This window comes from Urtica dioica, chromosome 9 (assembly GCF_054948205.1).
Source record: "Urtica dioica subsp. dioica isolate 48M chromosome 9, U.dioica_male_clone48M_v1_H2, whole genome shotgun sequence".
NCBI classification, from domain to species: Eukaryota; Viridiplantae; Streptophyta; class Magnoliopsida; order Rosales; family Urticaceae; genus Urtica; species Urtica dioica.
The window spans coordinates 29,322,920-29,340,900 of record NC_142764.1 but is presented as its reverse complement, the minus strand read 5'-3'; the positions used below and the strand labels follow the sequence as shown (position 1 = coordinate 29,340,900).

The 17,981-nt window shown below is 35.5% G+C and overlaps 3 protein-coding genes across 4 annotated transcripts; all 3 read right to left on the bottom strand.

The window, feature by feature from the left end:
• Positions 1–729: 729 nt before the first annotated feature.
• LOC149386652 (alpha/beta-Hydrolases superfamily protein) lies at positions 730–4,485 on the bottom strand. Of its 2 annotated transcripts, none has more exons than XM_089626634.1 (10): positions 3,862–4,485; positions 3,562–3,669; positions 3,183–3,297; positions 2,536–2,572; positions 2,373–2,442; positions 2,169–2,273; positions 1,601–1,751; positions 1,407–1,489; positions 1,216–1,309; positions 730–1,118 (listed from the first exon to the last, which is right to left on the bottom strand). In XM_089626634.1, the coding sequence occupies exons 2-10, from the start codon at positions 3,590–3,592 to the stop codon at positions 1,034–1,036; spliced, it is 771 nt and encodes a 256-aa protein (XP_089482760.1). In that variant the 5' UTR covers positions 3,593–3,669; positions 3,862–4,485; the 3' UTR covers positions 730–1,033. The 2 variants fall into 2 exon arrangements, with proteins under 2 accessions (XP_089482760.1, XP_089482759.1); XM_089626633.1 differs by having other exon boundaries at positions 4,288–4,485.
• Positions 4,486–9,520: 5,035 nt separating this feature from the next.
• LOC149386651 (Rubredoxin-like superfamily protein) lies at positions 9,521–12,282 on the bottom strand. The gene is made up of 6 exons (XM_089626869.1): positions 11,920–12,282; positions 11,758–11,843; positions 11,447–11,497; positions 10,408–10,474; positions 10,237–10,316; positions 9,521–9,894 (listed from the first exon to the last, which is right to left on the bottom strand). Exons 1-6 carry the CDS (start codon positions 12,083–12,085, stop codon positions 9,823–9,825), a joined length of 522 nt encoding a protein of 173 aa, XP_089482995.1. The 5' UTR covers positions 12,086–12,282; the 3' UTR covers positions 9,521–9,822.
• Positions 12,283–13,759: 1,477 nt separating this feature from the next.
• On the bottom strand, positions 13,760–17,172 carry UVR3 (DNA photolyase family protein). Its single transcript, XM_089624935.1, has 14 exons — positions 16,728–17,172; positions 16,560–16,631; positions 16,379–16,459; positions 15,952–16,122; positions 15,796–15,867; positions 15,624–15,710; positions 15,429–15,527; positions 15,239–15,322; positions 14,893–14,979; positions 14,747–14,818; positions 14,559–14,672; positions 14,368–14,455; positions 14,185–14,280; positions 13,760–14,092 (listed from the first exon to the last, which is right to left on the bottom strand). The coding sequence occupies exons 1-14, from the start codon at positions 17,019–17,021 to the stop codon at positions 13,893–13,895; spliced, it is 1,617 nt and encodes a 538-aa protein (XP_089481061.1). The 5' UTR covers positions 17,022–17,172; the 3' UTR covers positions 13,760–13,892.
• Positions 17,173–17,981: the final 809 nt, after the last annotated feature.

The window sequence follows — 17,981 nt, the reverse complement described above, 5'->3', positions numbered from 1 at the left end:
TAATGGATGGTTATATTTTTCTCTTTTGTTTTCCACATATTATTTGTTATTCTATGCCTTTGTCTCTAAGCCTCCAGAAAAATCCCCATATTATCTATTAATCAATAAAATTTGGCCTCCTAATCCCCGCTTTGGCTCGCACCGAGACCGCGCAGCACGCCTCGCCTCGGCACCGAGCAGATTCGCGGAACAGGCCTTCGGTCCATTTCGCAGAAGCCCACGCGCGAATCTGAATACGGATAATACTGATCTGACTTCGCGGGTGAGAGGATAGTTATTTACCACTAGCGCCGGGGAAAATAGCTTGTGCAGCAAGCAATTCAGTGGAAGAAAACCCGCCAGTGTAGTTTCAGACTGGTTAATCTTACAAATCATCTCTATCGAAAACACATCAGAAACTACACTTCTGAAAAGAGAAAAACAAAAATTCATACTTACCCTGCTCTCCAAAGTGGTAGAAGGGTTACTTTTATTTATTTATTTTGTTTTTAAAAGTTTGTCAGTGAGTTTCATCTGCAGTGATTGTAGGAAGAACAATTTTACAGGCTTCTGATCACATTGCTTTAGTTTGTTTTGTAGAAGTTTTATGTTAAGTGATTGTTCATGTGTTTTACATGATTTCTGCACATGATTTCTGCTAGCACAAATCTCATTTTGCAAAGGCTCATTCTGATGTTTTGAAAAAGTCCAAGATAGCTACTCTGTAAACTGAAAATGGACAAAGGGATATTAACAACTAGGCTTTATTTGAAAAAAGATAGAACCAACAAAAGACCAAATTATTTCCCACATAACCCAATTAAAGAAATAGTAAATAACATCTAAAGAACAATAACAACAACAGCAACAACAAACCCCCATCTACTTTCTACAAATTAAACCAAAGCATGAAATACATCCAAAACTTTATTCTTCTTTTTTTTCTAGGACACAGATAAGTCCTATAGTCCAATACCCCAATTCCCATTCTATAAGCATCTTCTTTTTTTTCTTCTTCTTCTTCTAGTTTTACAATTTCGGCAAAATTGTTGGCTTAGCGCGACCCCTCGAGCCCCAGCCTGGCAATAAGCCAATTGCAGACTTCGTCCATTTCTCGAGGGATCGTGTAATGACCGAGCCTGTATAGTTTCAAATAAGTCTCTTAGGAACTGATTGTATCATGAAAAAAAATAAAAAGTTACAAAAAAAAAATAATAATAATAAAAAAAAGGTTACCCATCAAAGGACTTCAGCGTGAGATATCGAAACCCCGATGCGGTCAAAGCGTGCGCTGACTTCTCTCCATACTTGTAGGGAACTACATCGTCGCCTACAGTGAGAAAAATAGTCGAGGAATAAGGGTCACCGAAAACTAACTAACCTTAAATCAACCATTTTGTAAAGAGATTGATTTCATATATACGTACAGCTTCCGTGGCAGAGTAAAATGGGTAACGACGCAGCACGTCTCACAGCCTCGTGAGACCCTTCTATTTTGTTCCTCAGAATCCTGCATGACCGCAGATCGGAGGGGGTTTTTTTTTAATGTTAAAATACATACCAAAAAAAAAAAAATTTGAATTCTTGGTTTAGAGAATTTATCGCACTAGAAGAGTCGTACCTTGAGCCTGGAAGCCAACCACTGAGGCCGATCACGGCCCTTAGATTGAGATTATAGACATTTCCATTTCCATATCTTCCCATTGCGAAACAAGTTGCGGAGTGTAGAGCCATCGCAGCTCCCATGCTGAAGCCTCCGATACCAACTTTGACTGTAAAACAAAGACTTAAAGTCAATCACTGCCAATACCGAATCCGGATCCTTTGTCCCCTTTTATGAGTCCGATCCTACATCTCTCAAACTAAATCATATGCCAGATCGTCAATTAAGGGGACAAAGGTTATCGGTTTGCTTAGGTTATGTTTTAATCCTATTTTCCTTTTCCACCAGATTTTCCACCTTAAGCTGTACATTTTTCCACCTTATTTTCCCTCCCATTTATTTTTTTCCGCCAAATTTTCATCAAAAATCCAATCAATACAAGGAAAATGAGTTTGGATTCTAAATTTTACTTTCCATTCTACTTTCCTTATTCCAAACAATGCCTTAATACCGGGGAAGAGAAAAGTATATCAGAGCTAGTAGAACGGGTTGAACACATTAGTATAGAATGAGAGTAAGTTCGTACCATCGGGCGGCTCGGTCGAGAGCAAGTTAGCAATGTGAGCGGCCGAGGAATCCAAACCCTCCCAATCGTCCGGTCCATCCTCCGAAAGCTCACCCACATCAAACCCTGACAAGAAACATAATATCATGCAAATATTCTTGTACTATCAATATCATGATCTATAGCAGATGTGGCGGGGAGAAAGAAAAGGGCAAGCGAGCTTACAAGCAGTGCATGGAAAACCACCGAGAATGGCAACGGGACGGGTCGGAGCAGTCGGACATATCCATTTGATCTGGCATCGAAATCGAAATTCCCTCGTTAATACCACAAAGTAATCTCTTTTCTTTCTTTTTTTCTTCGTAAACTAAGATTTTTATATTCTTACATTTGGGAGGGGAAGAGATTCCAAGAGCTGCGATGAGCTGCAAAGAGAGATAAAAAAAAAAAAAAAAAAAATCAGTGAAGCAAACAAGGGAAAAAATGTGGTTACCAAATTAAGTATGTAGCATCAAAGTTAAAAGCAATGAAAATGATAAAATACTTGAATAAGAGTAACAATTTCTTTTTGGGTATGAGAATCTAAAAAGAAAATAACTCGACATGGAAAAGATTATTATAATTATGGACCCGCCACTATAGAGCATACGTCGATGTCGACATTCGTAAGTAATTTCATATTCTTATTCCGTCCTTACGATATATGACATGTATTTCAAAACATTATTGTAATTGCACCAGCGGTAGTGATGACGAGTTGGGGAATATATAACATCCACCGCTACGATAATCCTTATTTATCTATTCAGTTCTCACCAACCCTTTACAAACAAAAGTTGCCCAAAGAGGAAATTTAAATAGAGAGAAAAAAAAAAGTAAATTGTTTGATTCACTTATGGTGGATATATTACACTTGATTACTTTTTATGCTCAAGCAATGTTAGCCAAGACTGTGCTCATGCTAGAATGAATCCAAAACATTTTTGTTAATTTTTTTTTTGCTTAAATATAAATATGTAATGGAAACAAAGATACCTTAGGCCATTATCACTTAGACCATGAAGCCAGATTATAGTTGCTTGATGCTTTCCTTTTGGCTTCACAACATGAGTCCTTCCAAACTCAATTGTCCTCCTAGCTGTTCTACTCCCTGAATTTCCAAATATACACCAAATTATGTAACTTGACCTAAAAGCAATAAAGACCAAAAGAAACTAAAAAAAAAGGGGGGACTTTTTTTAGTATGTTGACTTTCAAAACATAAAATAAAAGACCACTACATTGTTGGAAATTTAATGAGAATAAAAAACTTCAAATGAACATAAACAGACAGACACACACCATTGTTGAAAAGTCAATCAGAGTGAAATGAGACAAAGGAAACAAAAAGAAAAGATCTTTGAGAGAAACAAACCAGAACTCATGTTAGAATGTGCGTAGCTCATCTTCTTCTTTGAGCAAATTGAGCTAAAAGGACAGCCTATTGTTGCAATAATGGGTGAGAAAGGTCTGAAAAACAACTCTGCAAGCGATGAAGAGAAAACACTCAATGACAGCCCATATATATAGCCAAGGACTGTGGGTACAAAACAAAGAAAGGAAAAAGAGGGAATAAAACGTGAGAATATATAATGAATTTTTCAGAAATCATAACTTGAAAAGAAAATAAGGGGAAAAAAATTGGAGTATTGTGTACACCAGCTACGTACTTCACCTAAAACGGCCTAAAAAAAACACATAAAATAGAAAAGCAGAGAAAGTGAAGAGAGGGCATCAATGAAAAGGAGACTCAATGACAAGGGCAAAAGCAAAAGATCTTTTATGAGCAGAGAGATTCCAAGCAGAGCAGGTCATATTCACACACTCTCTCTCTCTCTCTCTCTCAGAACTCTCTGTGGATTTGCAAAGAAGCGAATTTATGCTCTGGGCAGTGGCTACAAAATAAAGGCAATTTTTTTTAAAATAAAAAAATAAAGCTCCCCAAGAATATTGCTTCAAAATCAACAAAACAAGCAAAAGGGTAAATCTTTGTTAGCAAAAGAAAAATCCCGGCCTGTCCCTCTCCCTTATTTTTCTTTTTTTCTTATCAATCATTAGTTTATGAATGAATAATTTGAGATGATTGATTGACACCCATTACCCCATTGAAGCTATAGTTTCTAGTCACAGCCTGAAATCTCTATCTAGTCTGTATTTTTGTAGTACAAATTGGAATAAACCAGCTATTGATGGATGATAATGGAGCCTGGGGTTTTCTGTGCTCTCTCTCTCTCTCTCTCTATCTCTCTCTGAGAGCTAAACCTTAAACTCGCATTAAAAATCTTATTCCACTGTTTTTTATTACTTATTTATTGATAAATTAGATTTGAGTAAAGATCACCAACCTGGATTTACTATGTGGAAGAGACAAGAAGAAAAGCGAGTGAACTTTTTTCTATGCTTCCATTTTTTATTTATTATTATTGCTTTCGTGCTTGCCATTATATTTTTTTTTTTTTTTTTTTTGCAAACAATGCTAGTAAACTTTTCAAAAATTAAAAAATATCCTAGCAACTTTTGCAAATAATTTATTAAAATGGTGGTTTAATTGATTATTATTATAAAGTAATTGTTTGGCATTTGTATACAATGGTGGTTTAATTAAAAAATATCCTAGCAACTTTTGCAAATAATTTATTAAAATGGTGGTTTAATTGATTATTATTATAAAGTAATTGTTTGGCATTATGGATAATGAATGACCTTAAACTTCTACTATGAATAGTGCAACGTCTCAAATTTATACCGTCGGAAGTTTTTCATTATTATTTATACATTTGACTTGAATCTATCACTTTATTTATATCATACATACTTAAAATAACAAAAACTCATTAAATGTTGATTTTAGAGATGTCCATTCTCTATAATTTTAATATAAAAAGTTTAAATTAACTATTTACCTAACTCTTTTTTATATGACAAGTAGTTTAGTCCTCGTCCGAAAATGCAATTTTTTTTATTCGTGGGTTTGAGTTAGACTCGACAGTCCATGAACCTTTGATATTATCGACCGAAAGATTATCTCAATGATTATAATCATTGTATCTAGGAATAATAAATTTCTCTTACCACCAAGATTTTAAATACCACACAGATATTACGCGAAATTCCGCATAAAGAGTCAGAGTCCGAGTGTGATTGCGCCTCCGACCACCGGGACGAGCGTAGTGCGAACGTGGTATTAATGTATTTCGGGCCCCACCCTTTTATTTTTTTTTTTTCCTTTATACAAAGCAAGTGTGTGTTGTTGAGAGAACCATACCGAGAGAACAAAAGAGGAAAAAAAAAAGAGGTTTGGGTGAGAGCAAGAATTTGGGGAAAACAACCTAGAAAAACTTTGAGAGAAAAGAGGAAGTTTTGAGGGCTTGTATTCCGTATTCCGCAGATATCTGACACCGAATCGCTCCTACAACCATTCACGACTATGCATGCGGCGGTGTCAAGGAACATGATGGAGAGTCTGTTGATCGGTGCCAACTTTCCGCGTGGGTACCCCGTGACGATGGACGCACTAAATGCCCTCTACGCCAAGATAAGCAACGCTAACCTTAAATGTTAATCTGGTGATGACGGGGGATGACGACGATGGTGCAAGTGAAGGGCAAGGGGATGACGATGACGGCGCTGCTGGCAAAGGCTGCGGCCATGGCCCTGGACCAGCATCTGGTGGCGAACGCCTCGTACAACAATCAAGGCTTGTCGTACAACTCACAGATCAACATCGCAATGGCTGTGGCGGTGGAGGGCGGCCTCATAACCCCGATCCTGCGCAACGCCCACACCACAGACATGTACCTTTTTCCCAGCGCTAGAAAGAGCTGGTTGCGGCCAAAGCGCGCTCAAAGCAGCTTCATCATAGCGACTACAATTCCGGACCTAACCATGGTAACGATTTAAGTATATTTTCGCAAATTATTTACCCATAAATACCACTAGCAAATACGGAAAATTTGCCATCCAAAATTTAAGTTAAATTGGAAATTTACCGCAAATTTCACAAATATATCATAAATAACGCAAATTTGGCTCCTAGCTATGGTTAAATGGTTTAGTTCTTGGCCAAAGTTAGGAGGTTTCTTATTTATTTATTTATTTTTTGAAGAATTTAAGTTCATATGTCATCAATATAGTAGTATAACTATGACCTTCATGTGGAGACATTCATTACAACATATGCTCGGATGATGACTTAGTATGAGTATTGCCTACTACAAAACAACCCACTTCATACATTTTGAGTAATGATTTGAATGTAAATATTGTGTTTGGATATGACGTGAAATGTGAACTATATTTAGTATGGCTTGTTATTAACTCTATTTTGTTTGTTTGTGATGTGAACTATATTATGTATGCGTATTTGAAGTTGTGACCTTTATATTGTCATTAGATATGGATTGAACATTTTATAATATGTGACTATGTGTGTTTAAAAAAATATATTTGTTTTCAAAATTATTTATTAAATACTCCGTAGAAAAAAAAAAAAATTTTGCGGTTTACCTACCGATAATGATAATCTGTAAACTTCGACACTTATCACAGTATACCACAGAACGTAAAAGATAAATCAGTAAAACTGAAGCCGTTATACGGTAACAATAAGCAGTAAGTTAATCCTTGCTTACCACTAGACTAACTTTCCGAACCTATATACTTCTATATTTTTTTTTATTGTCTCTTAAGATTATATTTATTTCATCTAAAGTATATTTGAAGTTCCAATATACTTATCTACAATAATACAATACGGCAGGCAAGACTTTAATTTTTGAGATATACACCATATTCACTAAATATATGTGCCTTAGTTTGTGACTTTGTGTATAAGAGATATTACTTTTTCAAACGTTATATTAAATTGGGGGTTATTTAATTATTATAAAGATATAAGATGCTTTGGTTAAAGGTATTATTTCTTAAGTTGAGCCAACCTCCCATGGCTCTTAAAATTAATAAGAATGTCCCAGAGAGAAAAAGAAAATAGAGCGTATAGAGGGTATAATTATCTTCAAGACTCGTGTACCATTATGATTAATGTTGATCATCTTTCTTTATGATATTATCTCAAAACAGAAACTTTGGAGGGCAATATTTTTAAGGGTTATTCTAGAATGCTTTCGGTGCTGGATTGCATTAATCTTTGCTAAAGCTAGAAAAATCTCAAACAGTTTAGGCAAATAACAAGTGTTTAAAAACAAGTTGACTCTATAGTGCTGACGTGTCACGTTAGGATTGGACAACATATAAATTGGCAGTATCTGTTTTCTAACTAGGTCAACATTATGAAAATTAAATTTCCTTTATTTGTGGAAAATATTAGGTCGCCTTTTTGTTTGTCAACTCATTTCTTAACCCTACCACACTCGGCAAAGTAAAGAATCCATTTTGATTAGAATAATTATTAATAGGGTACACATTGTTTTTTTGTTGTTTATTATTTTACTTTAATAGGGAGCAAAAATATGCTGTTGGCACTCATTCATAATTAGATATTAGGATACCCAAGCCTCCTGTTTATAGTTTAGGCGGCCGGCAGTTTTTATAATTAGAGAATAAAACATTTTGGTTTCCATTTTTTCTATAACTTGCAATCCATCTTCTTTTTATTTCCCTTATAAAGCTATGTTGATATATATATATATATATATATATATATATGTATATATATATATATATATATATAATATTTGGATTGTTATAATGTGTTCATGTGCAAGCTGGTTAGCAAACTAGAAAAAAAAATTATATTATAGCTAGATGCAAGCTAGTTCTATTTCTATCTATAGATTAGACATTTGTGAACCATAAAATGTGTTTAAATTTGGGGGGTTATTTCCGAGGGATTAAACTACTAATTAGTGAATTCTCGTTCATTGAATGAGTCATTAGAATGTAAAAGGTGAATAGGATTTTTCGGATTAAGATAGTGACATAAATATGTTTTAGAGTAGGGGCCAAAAAAACAGGATAACTTGAGAGATAAGGTTCAAATTTTCAATAGTTTTGTATAGTTTTTCCCCACAGTAAAAGAATGAAGGTGCTCTAGCGTTCATACTTCATACTATTAATATAAACAAATAAAAGTACTAAAAAAGACTATTTTTTACTCGTATTCGTTACAATGTATTTGAACGAAATAGAAGATTAGCTAACTAACATGGTTTTTTCTTATATTATTATTTAATTCATATACTTATGTAGAATCATTGATTTCTTTACGACGATAGTGTGATTCAAAATATTACAACTCGAACTATATGAGCCGAAGAAATTAAAAAAAACAACAACATTATACTCTCATCTATAGACAATAGGCCATCAATATGAAAAGCTATCCAACATTACTTCGAGCTTTCCCTTTCAAGTTTCTAAAACTTGTTATTAATAATTTCATCTTTATTTCACATCATTGAATTCCTTTGCGGAATCAAGACACTAAAAGTAAGTGTGTGCCAAAAACTCTTAAGATACTTAGTAATGCATAATAAAATAAAATAAAAAAATAAACTTGTGTGGAGGGGTGGGGTTTCATTTTTGTAGCTTTCACGGGCTTGTTATAAAGAAAAGAATATATAATAAGTTATACACAAATATGATATATATGTTTTTTTTAGCAGAAGAAAAAAATCGGTGGATTTTTGCTAGACGTCCAAGTTATTATCTAGGCATTTGTCTCTTCTTGTTTCGATAGAGCAAAAGCTGATGTTTATTCGTGCGCGTTATTGGTAAGATTGTGATGCAAAATAAAAAACACAAATTAAAAAAAAACAAAACAAAACAAAAAAACTTTGAATCAATTCGAATTTGATTCCTAATGGGAATGCCCATCACATATTTGTACCGTTAAGTACTTAAAAATTTAGTCGCGTTGCTTTTTACATTTTTGGGTAGCAATCTAAATGAAATGACTAAAGATCAGACCATCACTTCAATGTACTACTTTTCATTTTGCAAGTCTACTTTACACATTTTTTTTTTCTTTCAAGCCATTGCAAAGGAGAAAGCAGCTAGAATTCCATTCAGCTGTATTCAACTACTAAATTCTTCCGATACATTAAGATTTCACCTTCTGAATGCATTTATCAGAAACATTGCCGTATCATTTAGTGTGGTTGATTAAAGTTTGAACATAAAACACTTAGTGCAAAAAATGTATCTTTAATGACCATGACGCAGAAGAGGCGTCAAAATAACGTGTCCTTTTTACCAGGCAGCTTAATTTGCCGTCGGCTCAAAAGAGGGTTCACACAGATCAAATTTACATGTTTATTGAAGGAAAAATAAAATTAAAATAAAGTAGGGCTTGCTTGCTTGCTTGCCAAGTGAAATGGACAAAGGTCTTTAACCATTCCAACTCCACATAAAGAATCAAGTAGTAGCTAGAGTTTATTTGACAAATGCATTGAACAGATCTTGTGTTCCATCACATGACCTGACTGTGTGTGTCTTTACTTTTAACCACAGGGAAAATTCCAGTCTCAAATGTCGCAAAAGCGACAAACGCCAAAAAAAACTAGAACCCGATCAAAAAAATACAAGTGTTTTGAATTTTGAAAATCTGCATCGTTTACTGATAATTGTCTCTTCACTTCCCTAGACTTTATTCCAGAAGAAAGACTTCAAGTATTAATCAGTGATGATGGCCCTCTTCATCTTCATCTTCATGCCCGGGTGGTGGTCCACCAGCTCCAACCACTTTCAGCTGTGAAACATTACCCAAAAATACATGTGGATTCAGACGATGCTTATCGTAAAACTTAAAAACATAATAAAGTATGTATTCCCATGGATAATCCTAGAATCCCAAAAAACAGGCAGATAAGAATTACATTTGTAAAAGTATTTTTTAGCATTAAAGAACCCATTAGGACTTTATAAAAGAAATAAAGAATCATTAAAATCTAACACGCTCGGATAAAAAATCAATTTAAACCGAGAAACCTGCCCAACAAAGCAAGACTTACTTCCGTGTCCTAGGAGTAATTCAATACATACAATAATACCCCAGAATGGAACCAAAAGGAGACGGGTCTGATTCAATTACCTCGAAGTACTGCGAGCAGACTGGGCATTCAAATGGCTTGTCTTTCTCCAGCCAAAACCAGATAACATCGTGCTCATCCTCTGCAAATTTTAGGTATAAACACTTGGCGAATTACTAAGCTGTCAAAGTTAAAAAGAGACATAAGACAATGTGATAAGAGTTGGCACTTACCTCCTTCACCTCCGGGGCATCCAACTATTCTCTTGTTATATAAGGACTGGACAACAGCAGGAGCTTCCTACAGGCCAATAGGTGAAAAGGGTTCATTTAGGATAAAACCCAATAAAAGATAATAATAATAAAAAAATAATGGTAATCGTTATTATAGGACACGGGGTAGTTAAGATCGCAAATTGATTTTTACGGGTAAATGAAATTGTGATAACACCAAGTTAGCCCACGATTCAAGAGGTACACCAATCTCTCCCTCTACACTACTCTATGGCCAAAACCATTAAACGGATTAACTTACTAATTCTCAAAACTTCCAAAAAGATAGTCAACGATATGTAGAAAACCCCGAGAAGAAACAATTACTAACAGATGCATAAACAATAATATTTATTGCCACTATCTTCCTTCCTAACAAAGAGATAAGAAATCACCTAAATAATCAAACTAAATAAACCTAACCCGGAACAACAAACTATTGTAACAACCCAGTATACAGCAGGCAAAGGCAGCAACAGAGATAGGCGAAAGAAAATGTCAGCTCGCGCTAAAATGAAATTTTATAATACTTTTTTTGACAAACAAACATTTATTTTACTTGATGTTTGACATTTTAAAATATTAAACTCATAGAAAGCATCAGGTCCTCCAAATATATTTTAACAAAACTAACTTGAATTTTACCCGATATGGGCAGCAGGACAGGTCAGGATTAAGCTTCAACCAGATTACTTAGATATCATTAACTCATGAACAAAGTTATCTCGAATGCTTGGAAAGTTCATAATAATATCAAGCCTTAAGTTAGGTAGAAGCCACAACAGGGTAAATCAAAATACCAAAAGAAATGCAAACTATAGTCACCATTTCCAGAGATAACCTAGGATTAGTAAAACCAATAAATAAAATCAGTTGCATCAACAAAGCACATAAATTCAGGCTTTAGCTAATGAAAATATTATAAAAATCAATCAACAATGGTGACAACCACACATTAAAAAAGGTGCATTAATACCATACATACATATCACTGACTGACCTTTGTGCCAAAAGGACCCTCAGGGTGATCAATGGCCGTCAAGTCGATTCCCTGAAAATAAATTCAAAACAAAAAGAAGAAAAAAATAAATAAATAAGAAACCTTTATTCGCAACTATACGCATTTTACGCCAAAACAAGGGAGCAAAACAACAACATAACCAGCTCTTGACTTGTAAGAAAATTATTCATAATTCCTTGATAGATGAATTTTAATCAATTCGAAATCATGAGTTGATTTAAGAGCAATACGATTAATATTCAATATCATTCATTTAAGTTTATCCATTGACAGAGCGAATGGAGTCTGACCTCGAGCTCCGCTTGAAGCTCCTCTCGCTCGTGCCCGGTCGCAATCGGCATTATATCCTCTACCTTTTTCGTGACCGAAGACTCTCCTACAAAAAAAAAAAAAACATACTCACACATATGCTCAACAAGATCTGATAACGACAATGAAAAATCGTTTTGAACCTGATTCAGCGCTGAAATTACGGGAGATGTGAAACGTCGCAGGGGCAGAAACCGGCACATGGTGGCGCAACCGAGAGGCCACGGCGGATCGGCAGGGACCGGAAGCCTTGCCGGTTGCGGCGGCGGCTAGGGTTAGGGTTTTGGGAGAGAGAATTCGCCGCCACATGGCTATGAAGGAATACGAACAACCAAAACTAGATTAATTTAGGGAATATAGTGATCTCAGGTCACACCTTGTGCGTTTACCAGAGAGAGAGAGATCTCTCAGGAGTCAGGCCAAGCTTTTTAACAGTTTTTTTTTTTTTTTTTTAAGAGAAGTATTTTAGGTTTATTTTGGGGTTCGAGGAAGAGCGAGTAGACGGAGTCTCACACGCACATAACGATTATGGGAATTGTTTTTTCCCTTTTTCTTTGGCCATGATTGACTTCGCACGTGAGAGAAACTTCGTATATTAGCTGTCGTTTTTGGTTCTAATTGTCGTTTTGCCTTTTTTTTCTGAAAAATTGTCTTTTCGCCCCTAATTGTTTGGTTTACTTTTAGTTTTAGGCATTAGGCTTGTTGATTTCAAGCAAGGTTTGAAATGCCGTTTTCGTTGCCGTTTCGAGTCTCCTGATTTACATAAAATTGTCATGCCGATGGAAAACCGAACGGAAAAATTATGAAAAAGGGCAAGCGAAATGCCGTTTTCAAATGCCTTTTTAATGAAAAATCGACGTGCCGACGAAAAATCGAACGGAAAAAATGTGACAAAATATATTTAAAATATATACATGTAATATATATACATGGTATGTAATACATATATATTACATAGTACATACATATATTTTTCAATTTTTAAACATATATAAAGAAAATACATTATGTATATAATTTGTTTTAATAGAAAATTGTATATATAATATTTTATAAATGTGTGCTATTAATGTATATAATATTTTTTATAATTTGTTTTTTAAAAAAACGAAAGCAAAAAAAGAAAACGACAGAAAAAAATTTAAAACAACATAAAAAAAAAACTACACAAAAAATACACAAAATTTATCCAAATACTTTGGTATATATATTTTCAATAATATTAAAAAGACAGAAAAAAAACTACAGCAAAAAAAAAAAGAAAAAAAAAAGACAGAAAAAACGATAGCAAAAACGACAAACGACGAAAAACGACGACGAAACGAAAAAAAACAGCCTTCATCGGCCGGACACCTTCTGGTAACGACTTTTTCGCCGGAAATCGGCGAAAATCGTCGACATTTAAAACGTTGGTTCCAAGAAGCCTTTAGGGGCACTTAATGGTATTTTTCTCTTTTTATTTGTTTAAGTTCGATAATTTTTTTTCTTTTTTTTTTAGTGGCGGTTTGTCATCCCGTCTAAAATCGGTCTCTAAATTGAATCGGAACGATTTAAAAGTGTTGTAAAATAAGGATTGCATTGATCTAGTTTAGTTCGGTTAAAAACTTTAAATTGTTTTTACATTTTTTTACAAATTTAATAAGAGAATAGCTGAAAAAATATTTTGTTTCAATACTAATATTTTATATATTATAATGTTCAACTGAAATTAGTAGGTTTATTTGTCTTAGAATTATTTAAAAAAAAAAAAAAAGAATAAATTATGGCTGTTTCTAAACTGAGATTTCAATTTTAAAACTCGGAATAAACCATTTTAGACCGGTCTAAAAAATCAGACCAAGATAAATAAAAATTATTTTAAAACGGATATTTAAAAATAATTGGTAACCCGGTCATATTTAGAAATTTCCGTTTTTAATACACTCCTCTCATTTTTCTTTTGGCAAATTTAAAAAGTTTCCCTCTTTCGCTTTCCCATGCTAATAATCAACAGAAAAATCTTCACTAATCTGACACCAAGGTAAATATTTGTTTCCAATCAATCCTTTAAGGAGTGCATAGTAAAGCATCTCTACACTAATTCTGCAGAATGAAAAAAATCTCAACACATATATGATCACTGTTTTGGACTAATCCAATCAGCAATTGTCTTCTGTCTTTTCTTCCCTTTAAATTCCTGCTTTTGATCTTCCTCGAATCTCGTCCTCAACACATTCAAAGCTTCTTCGCTCACCGATCCATCCGATTTTCGGTTCAACTCATACGCTTCTCCCATTCTCTTCTTGCACTCTTTGCTAGCAGAATCATGGGATACCACTGAAACAACAAATTCATTTGTCAAACCTTATTAATTCAACAAAAAAAGATATATAAAAAGAATCATAATTTTTTTTTTTAAGTAAACCAACCTGGCTTCGGATAATCTTTTCCGATGATGCAATTTGCTTTCTTTTGGACACTCATTGGAGCCGTCCACGGCTCGTAGATGTACTCTTTTGGCATGTCTACACTCAATTCGAAACAATAAAATATTTTATTCGCATAGAGTTTACGAAGAAAAAAAAAAAGAACAAAAGATTTTAGTTATAAACCTTTGAGTATTGGAAGAAAGTGTCTGATGTAGTTCCCATTCGGATCGTACTTCTTCCCGAACGAGATCGGTGAGTATATACGGTTGTACTGTCCAACAAAACAAACCCCAAAATACACGATCACTTCATTTTTCAGCTGTATATGACAAGAATAAAGAAGAAAAGAAAAAAAAAAAAACCACGAGGCATACCTGGTAGAAAAACGAAGAACACGAAAGCCATAGCCAATTTCCGTTGTTGATGGACCAATCCGAATCAATCAGAAGCCTCTCGAAAACATCTCGGCCCTTTTCCCAGTGAACAAACTGATCAAGAGAAAGCTATCACGAAGATGAACAAACAAGAAGGCTCGTCATTTTTTATTTATTTACGATCATACCAAATCGCCACGAGTTAGGAAACACGCAACACTGTGCCGCGCTAGATGGTGCATCCAACCCCATTTGTGAAGCTGCAAAACATATATACATATATGTATTATATATATAAGTGTAATGTATTATATATAGAATATAGATGACATACCTGGGTCATTATAGCATCGATCCAAGGGAAACCAGTCCTAGCCTCTCTCCAAGCTGCAAATAGTTCATCGTTATCGTTCCAAGGAATCTGCATTGACAATCAGAGTCTCACCGGATTTTCATGATTTGTTAAGAACCTGCTAGGAATCTAGATATTGAAGATACTATAATAATAATTGTTTACTTTGGAGTTAAATATAGAATAATATCTAGGAGTTAAGTTAGCCTATAGATAACAAGGATTAATAGAGAAACGGCATGAAAATGAGATGAAAATGTATCTCGTTTCGTTTATATTTCAGTGCATTCAGACAATATCAGTTCATATCGGAATCACATTTTTTTACCTGCTTGCAAATTCTGTTGTTCTTCATCCGGTCGAAGTTAGGGGTGCCAAAAGCAGCAGTGTAGAAAAAGTCTCGCCAGAGCAACTACACAATTCAGAAAGAAACAGAAACAGTTTTTTTTTTTTTTTAGTAGCAAAAGATGAAACGTCGGTTGGGAATGGCTTGGCAAGGAAGAAATACGTAGCCTAACCTGTCCAACGAGCGAAACTGGCGGCGATGTGTGAGTTTTGACGCTTTTGTACACATCTCGAAGGCAGTGATAGAAGTACCTTGAAGAAAGACACCCAAACTGCCCAGAAGAAAGTGACAACATAACTTGAAGAATGAAAAATGACAACGCAGAAGAATTTAAAAACGATCGGCTATTTCTTATCGATATACTCACTTTCAAGTAAGGCGATAATACAGTCGTTGCCGGCTTCAAAAATGCAGACGGGTCTCCCTTTGGCTTCTCGAATTTCGCTACCCACTCCTACACCAGGCACACAAAAAAGATTACATCTTTAAAGATTAAACCATCAATTTCCCAAGAAACAAGTTATTCCAATTGTCGCAACCTTGTTATTGATCGAGTCTCTGAGCCGCTTCAAGGCTTCAGATTCACCGCCTCTGAAGGGAGTTAGTTCATCCTGAATACAAGTTTCTTCTATTGTCATCGAAATATCAGGAAACATGAAGGAAGAAAAAGCTGAGTTTGTCACTAGTTCGAGAACCTGTCCAATGTCTTCATAGCCAAGTTGTTTCAGGGTCGGAACATCGCAGATCTCGAGGTTTCCGAGATCTCGCGGAGGAGGAAGAGACGAGAGCGTTTCCGTGAGCGGCGGCAACGGTTCTCCGGCGAGTTTCAGAAAGGATTGGTAACTCACCGGTGACTTTCCTCCGTTCTTTCATCAAAACAACTCAAACAAAGCCAATAAGGAAACCAGAGACAAACAAACAAGTTACAAGGAAAGAAGAAATTCACTCTATTCCTCATAAAATATAAGGCTTTCCCTTTCCCAAATATAAATGAAGAAAAGAGCTCTAATCAAATGGCTTTCAGGTAATTCAAATCAAGGGAAATTTGATGGCAGCCGTGTCGCATTCAACCGAACCAGAGACAAAAAAAAAATGAAAAACTATCTTTCAAGTTCAAAGTACCTTGTGTATGATATCTGCCGGGTTAAAGAGAGTGTGGCTCACGGGAGAGTAAACCTCAATCCCAGACCCAGAAGCGTATTCCTATTATCACCCAATCCAAATCAATCATTTTCATCAAAAACTCACCTTAATCAATAAAATCCCACAATAACAATGTATTGAGAGTGTCAATTCTAATTACCTTCAATCTAGCATCCATAGCCTGGTAATACGGTTCCGTATCATACTCAAAACAAACCCTTTTCACATCCCACTAAAAAAAAAAAAAAAAACATCTTCTTTGAACACAAAAAAAAACACAAATAAAAAAACAAAAAAAATCAAGAAAATAAAAAATCGGAAATAAAACCTGGTTGAGGCAACGAACTAGAGTTTCGACTGGCTCGCCCTTGAGAACCAGCAAGCGAGAGCCGAGCTTCTTGAGGCTGGAGTCCAAGTCGAGGAGGCTCTCGAGCAAGAACCGGATCCGGTTCAAGCCGGCCCGGGAAGAGCCGGGAGAGAAAGCGTTCGGGTCGGGCTTCATGTAGTGCGGGTCGATGACGAAGACTGGGTAGACGGCGGAGGAGGATCTGGCGGCGTAGTCGAGAGCCGGGTTGTCGTGGATCCGAAGCCCCTTTCGGAACCACATCACTGTGCTTGACATTCTATCACGCCTCTGGTTCGGTTATTGTGAGAATGAAGCAAGAAAGAAAGAGAGAGCGAGAGGGTTGAAACTTGAAAGTTTAACCGTCCGTTTTGGCTTTTCGCGCCTTAAATGCCCCGACGGACGAATGTTGAAGTGTTTTTAAACGGTCTCTAACCTGCCACGTACTTCGTGCGGAAGAAAGCAAAGGCTTTGTTTGTTGCTCAGATGGAGCTAAGTTGTTTTTTATATTGACGAAATGGTCTTGTGCTATATTTGTTTTGTTTTGTTTTTTGTTTTTTTTTTTTCTAAGTTGAGTAGAGTAACCATTTCGAAACATCAATCTATCAAAACGGTTAATATTTGGTTTACAAAAATGTCCTTCATTAAAATCAAAAGTTACCGAATCTAAATTAATCGACAAAAATAAATAAATAAATATTACGATAAATAACTCGTCTAAAAATATTACGAGATTTTCACCGTCGAGCTTCACCGCCGATTGTCGAGTTAACTTGTCATCCGTCTCGAGCTGTCAATTCTCCGACCGGAGACACATAACCGTCAATTCTCCCACAAATAAACCAAAATTAATACGAATAAACCGAAATAAGCAAAAATAAACTAAAACTACATATATATTAAGACAAATAAACCCGATTTACAAAAAAAAAAAAAAACAAAAATATATCGATCCGATTGTAGAATTCTATGATGGTCATGGAGGACCGACCCGCTAAAGTCGATGCCTTGATGGATGAGATCCGGAACCTCCTCCACCGATCCTCGGCCTGGATTGTTCAATCTCCATGGTCCGCAATCTCGCCATTGGATCCTCGCCAACCAACCTCAAATGTCGCGTCTACGGTTCGTTGATTGGCGGTCTTTGCGCCAACCGAGACCTTGATGGAGGTGATCTCCAGCCTCCTTGTTTAAGCCCCGGCCCCACGGGCCAACCTTGCAAAGGATCTTCCTCTTTCA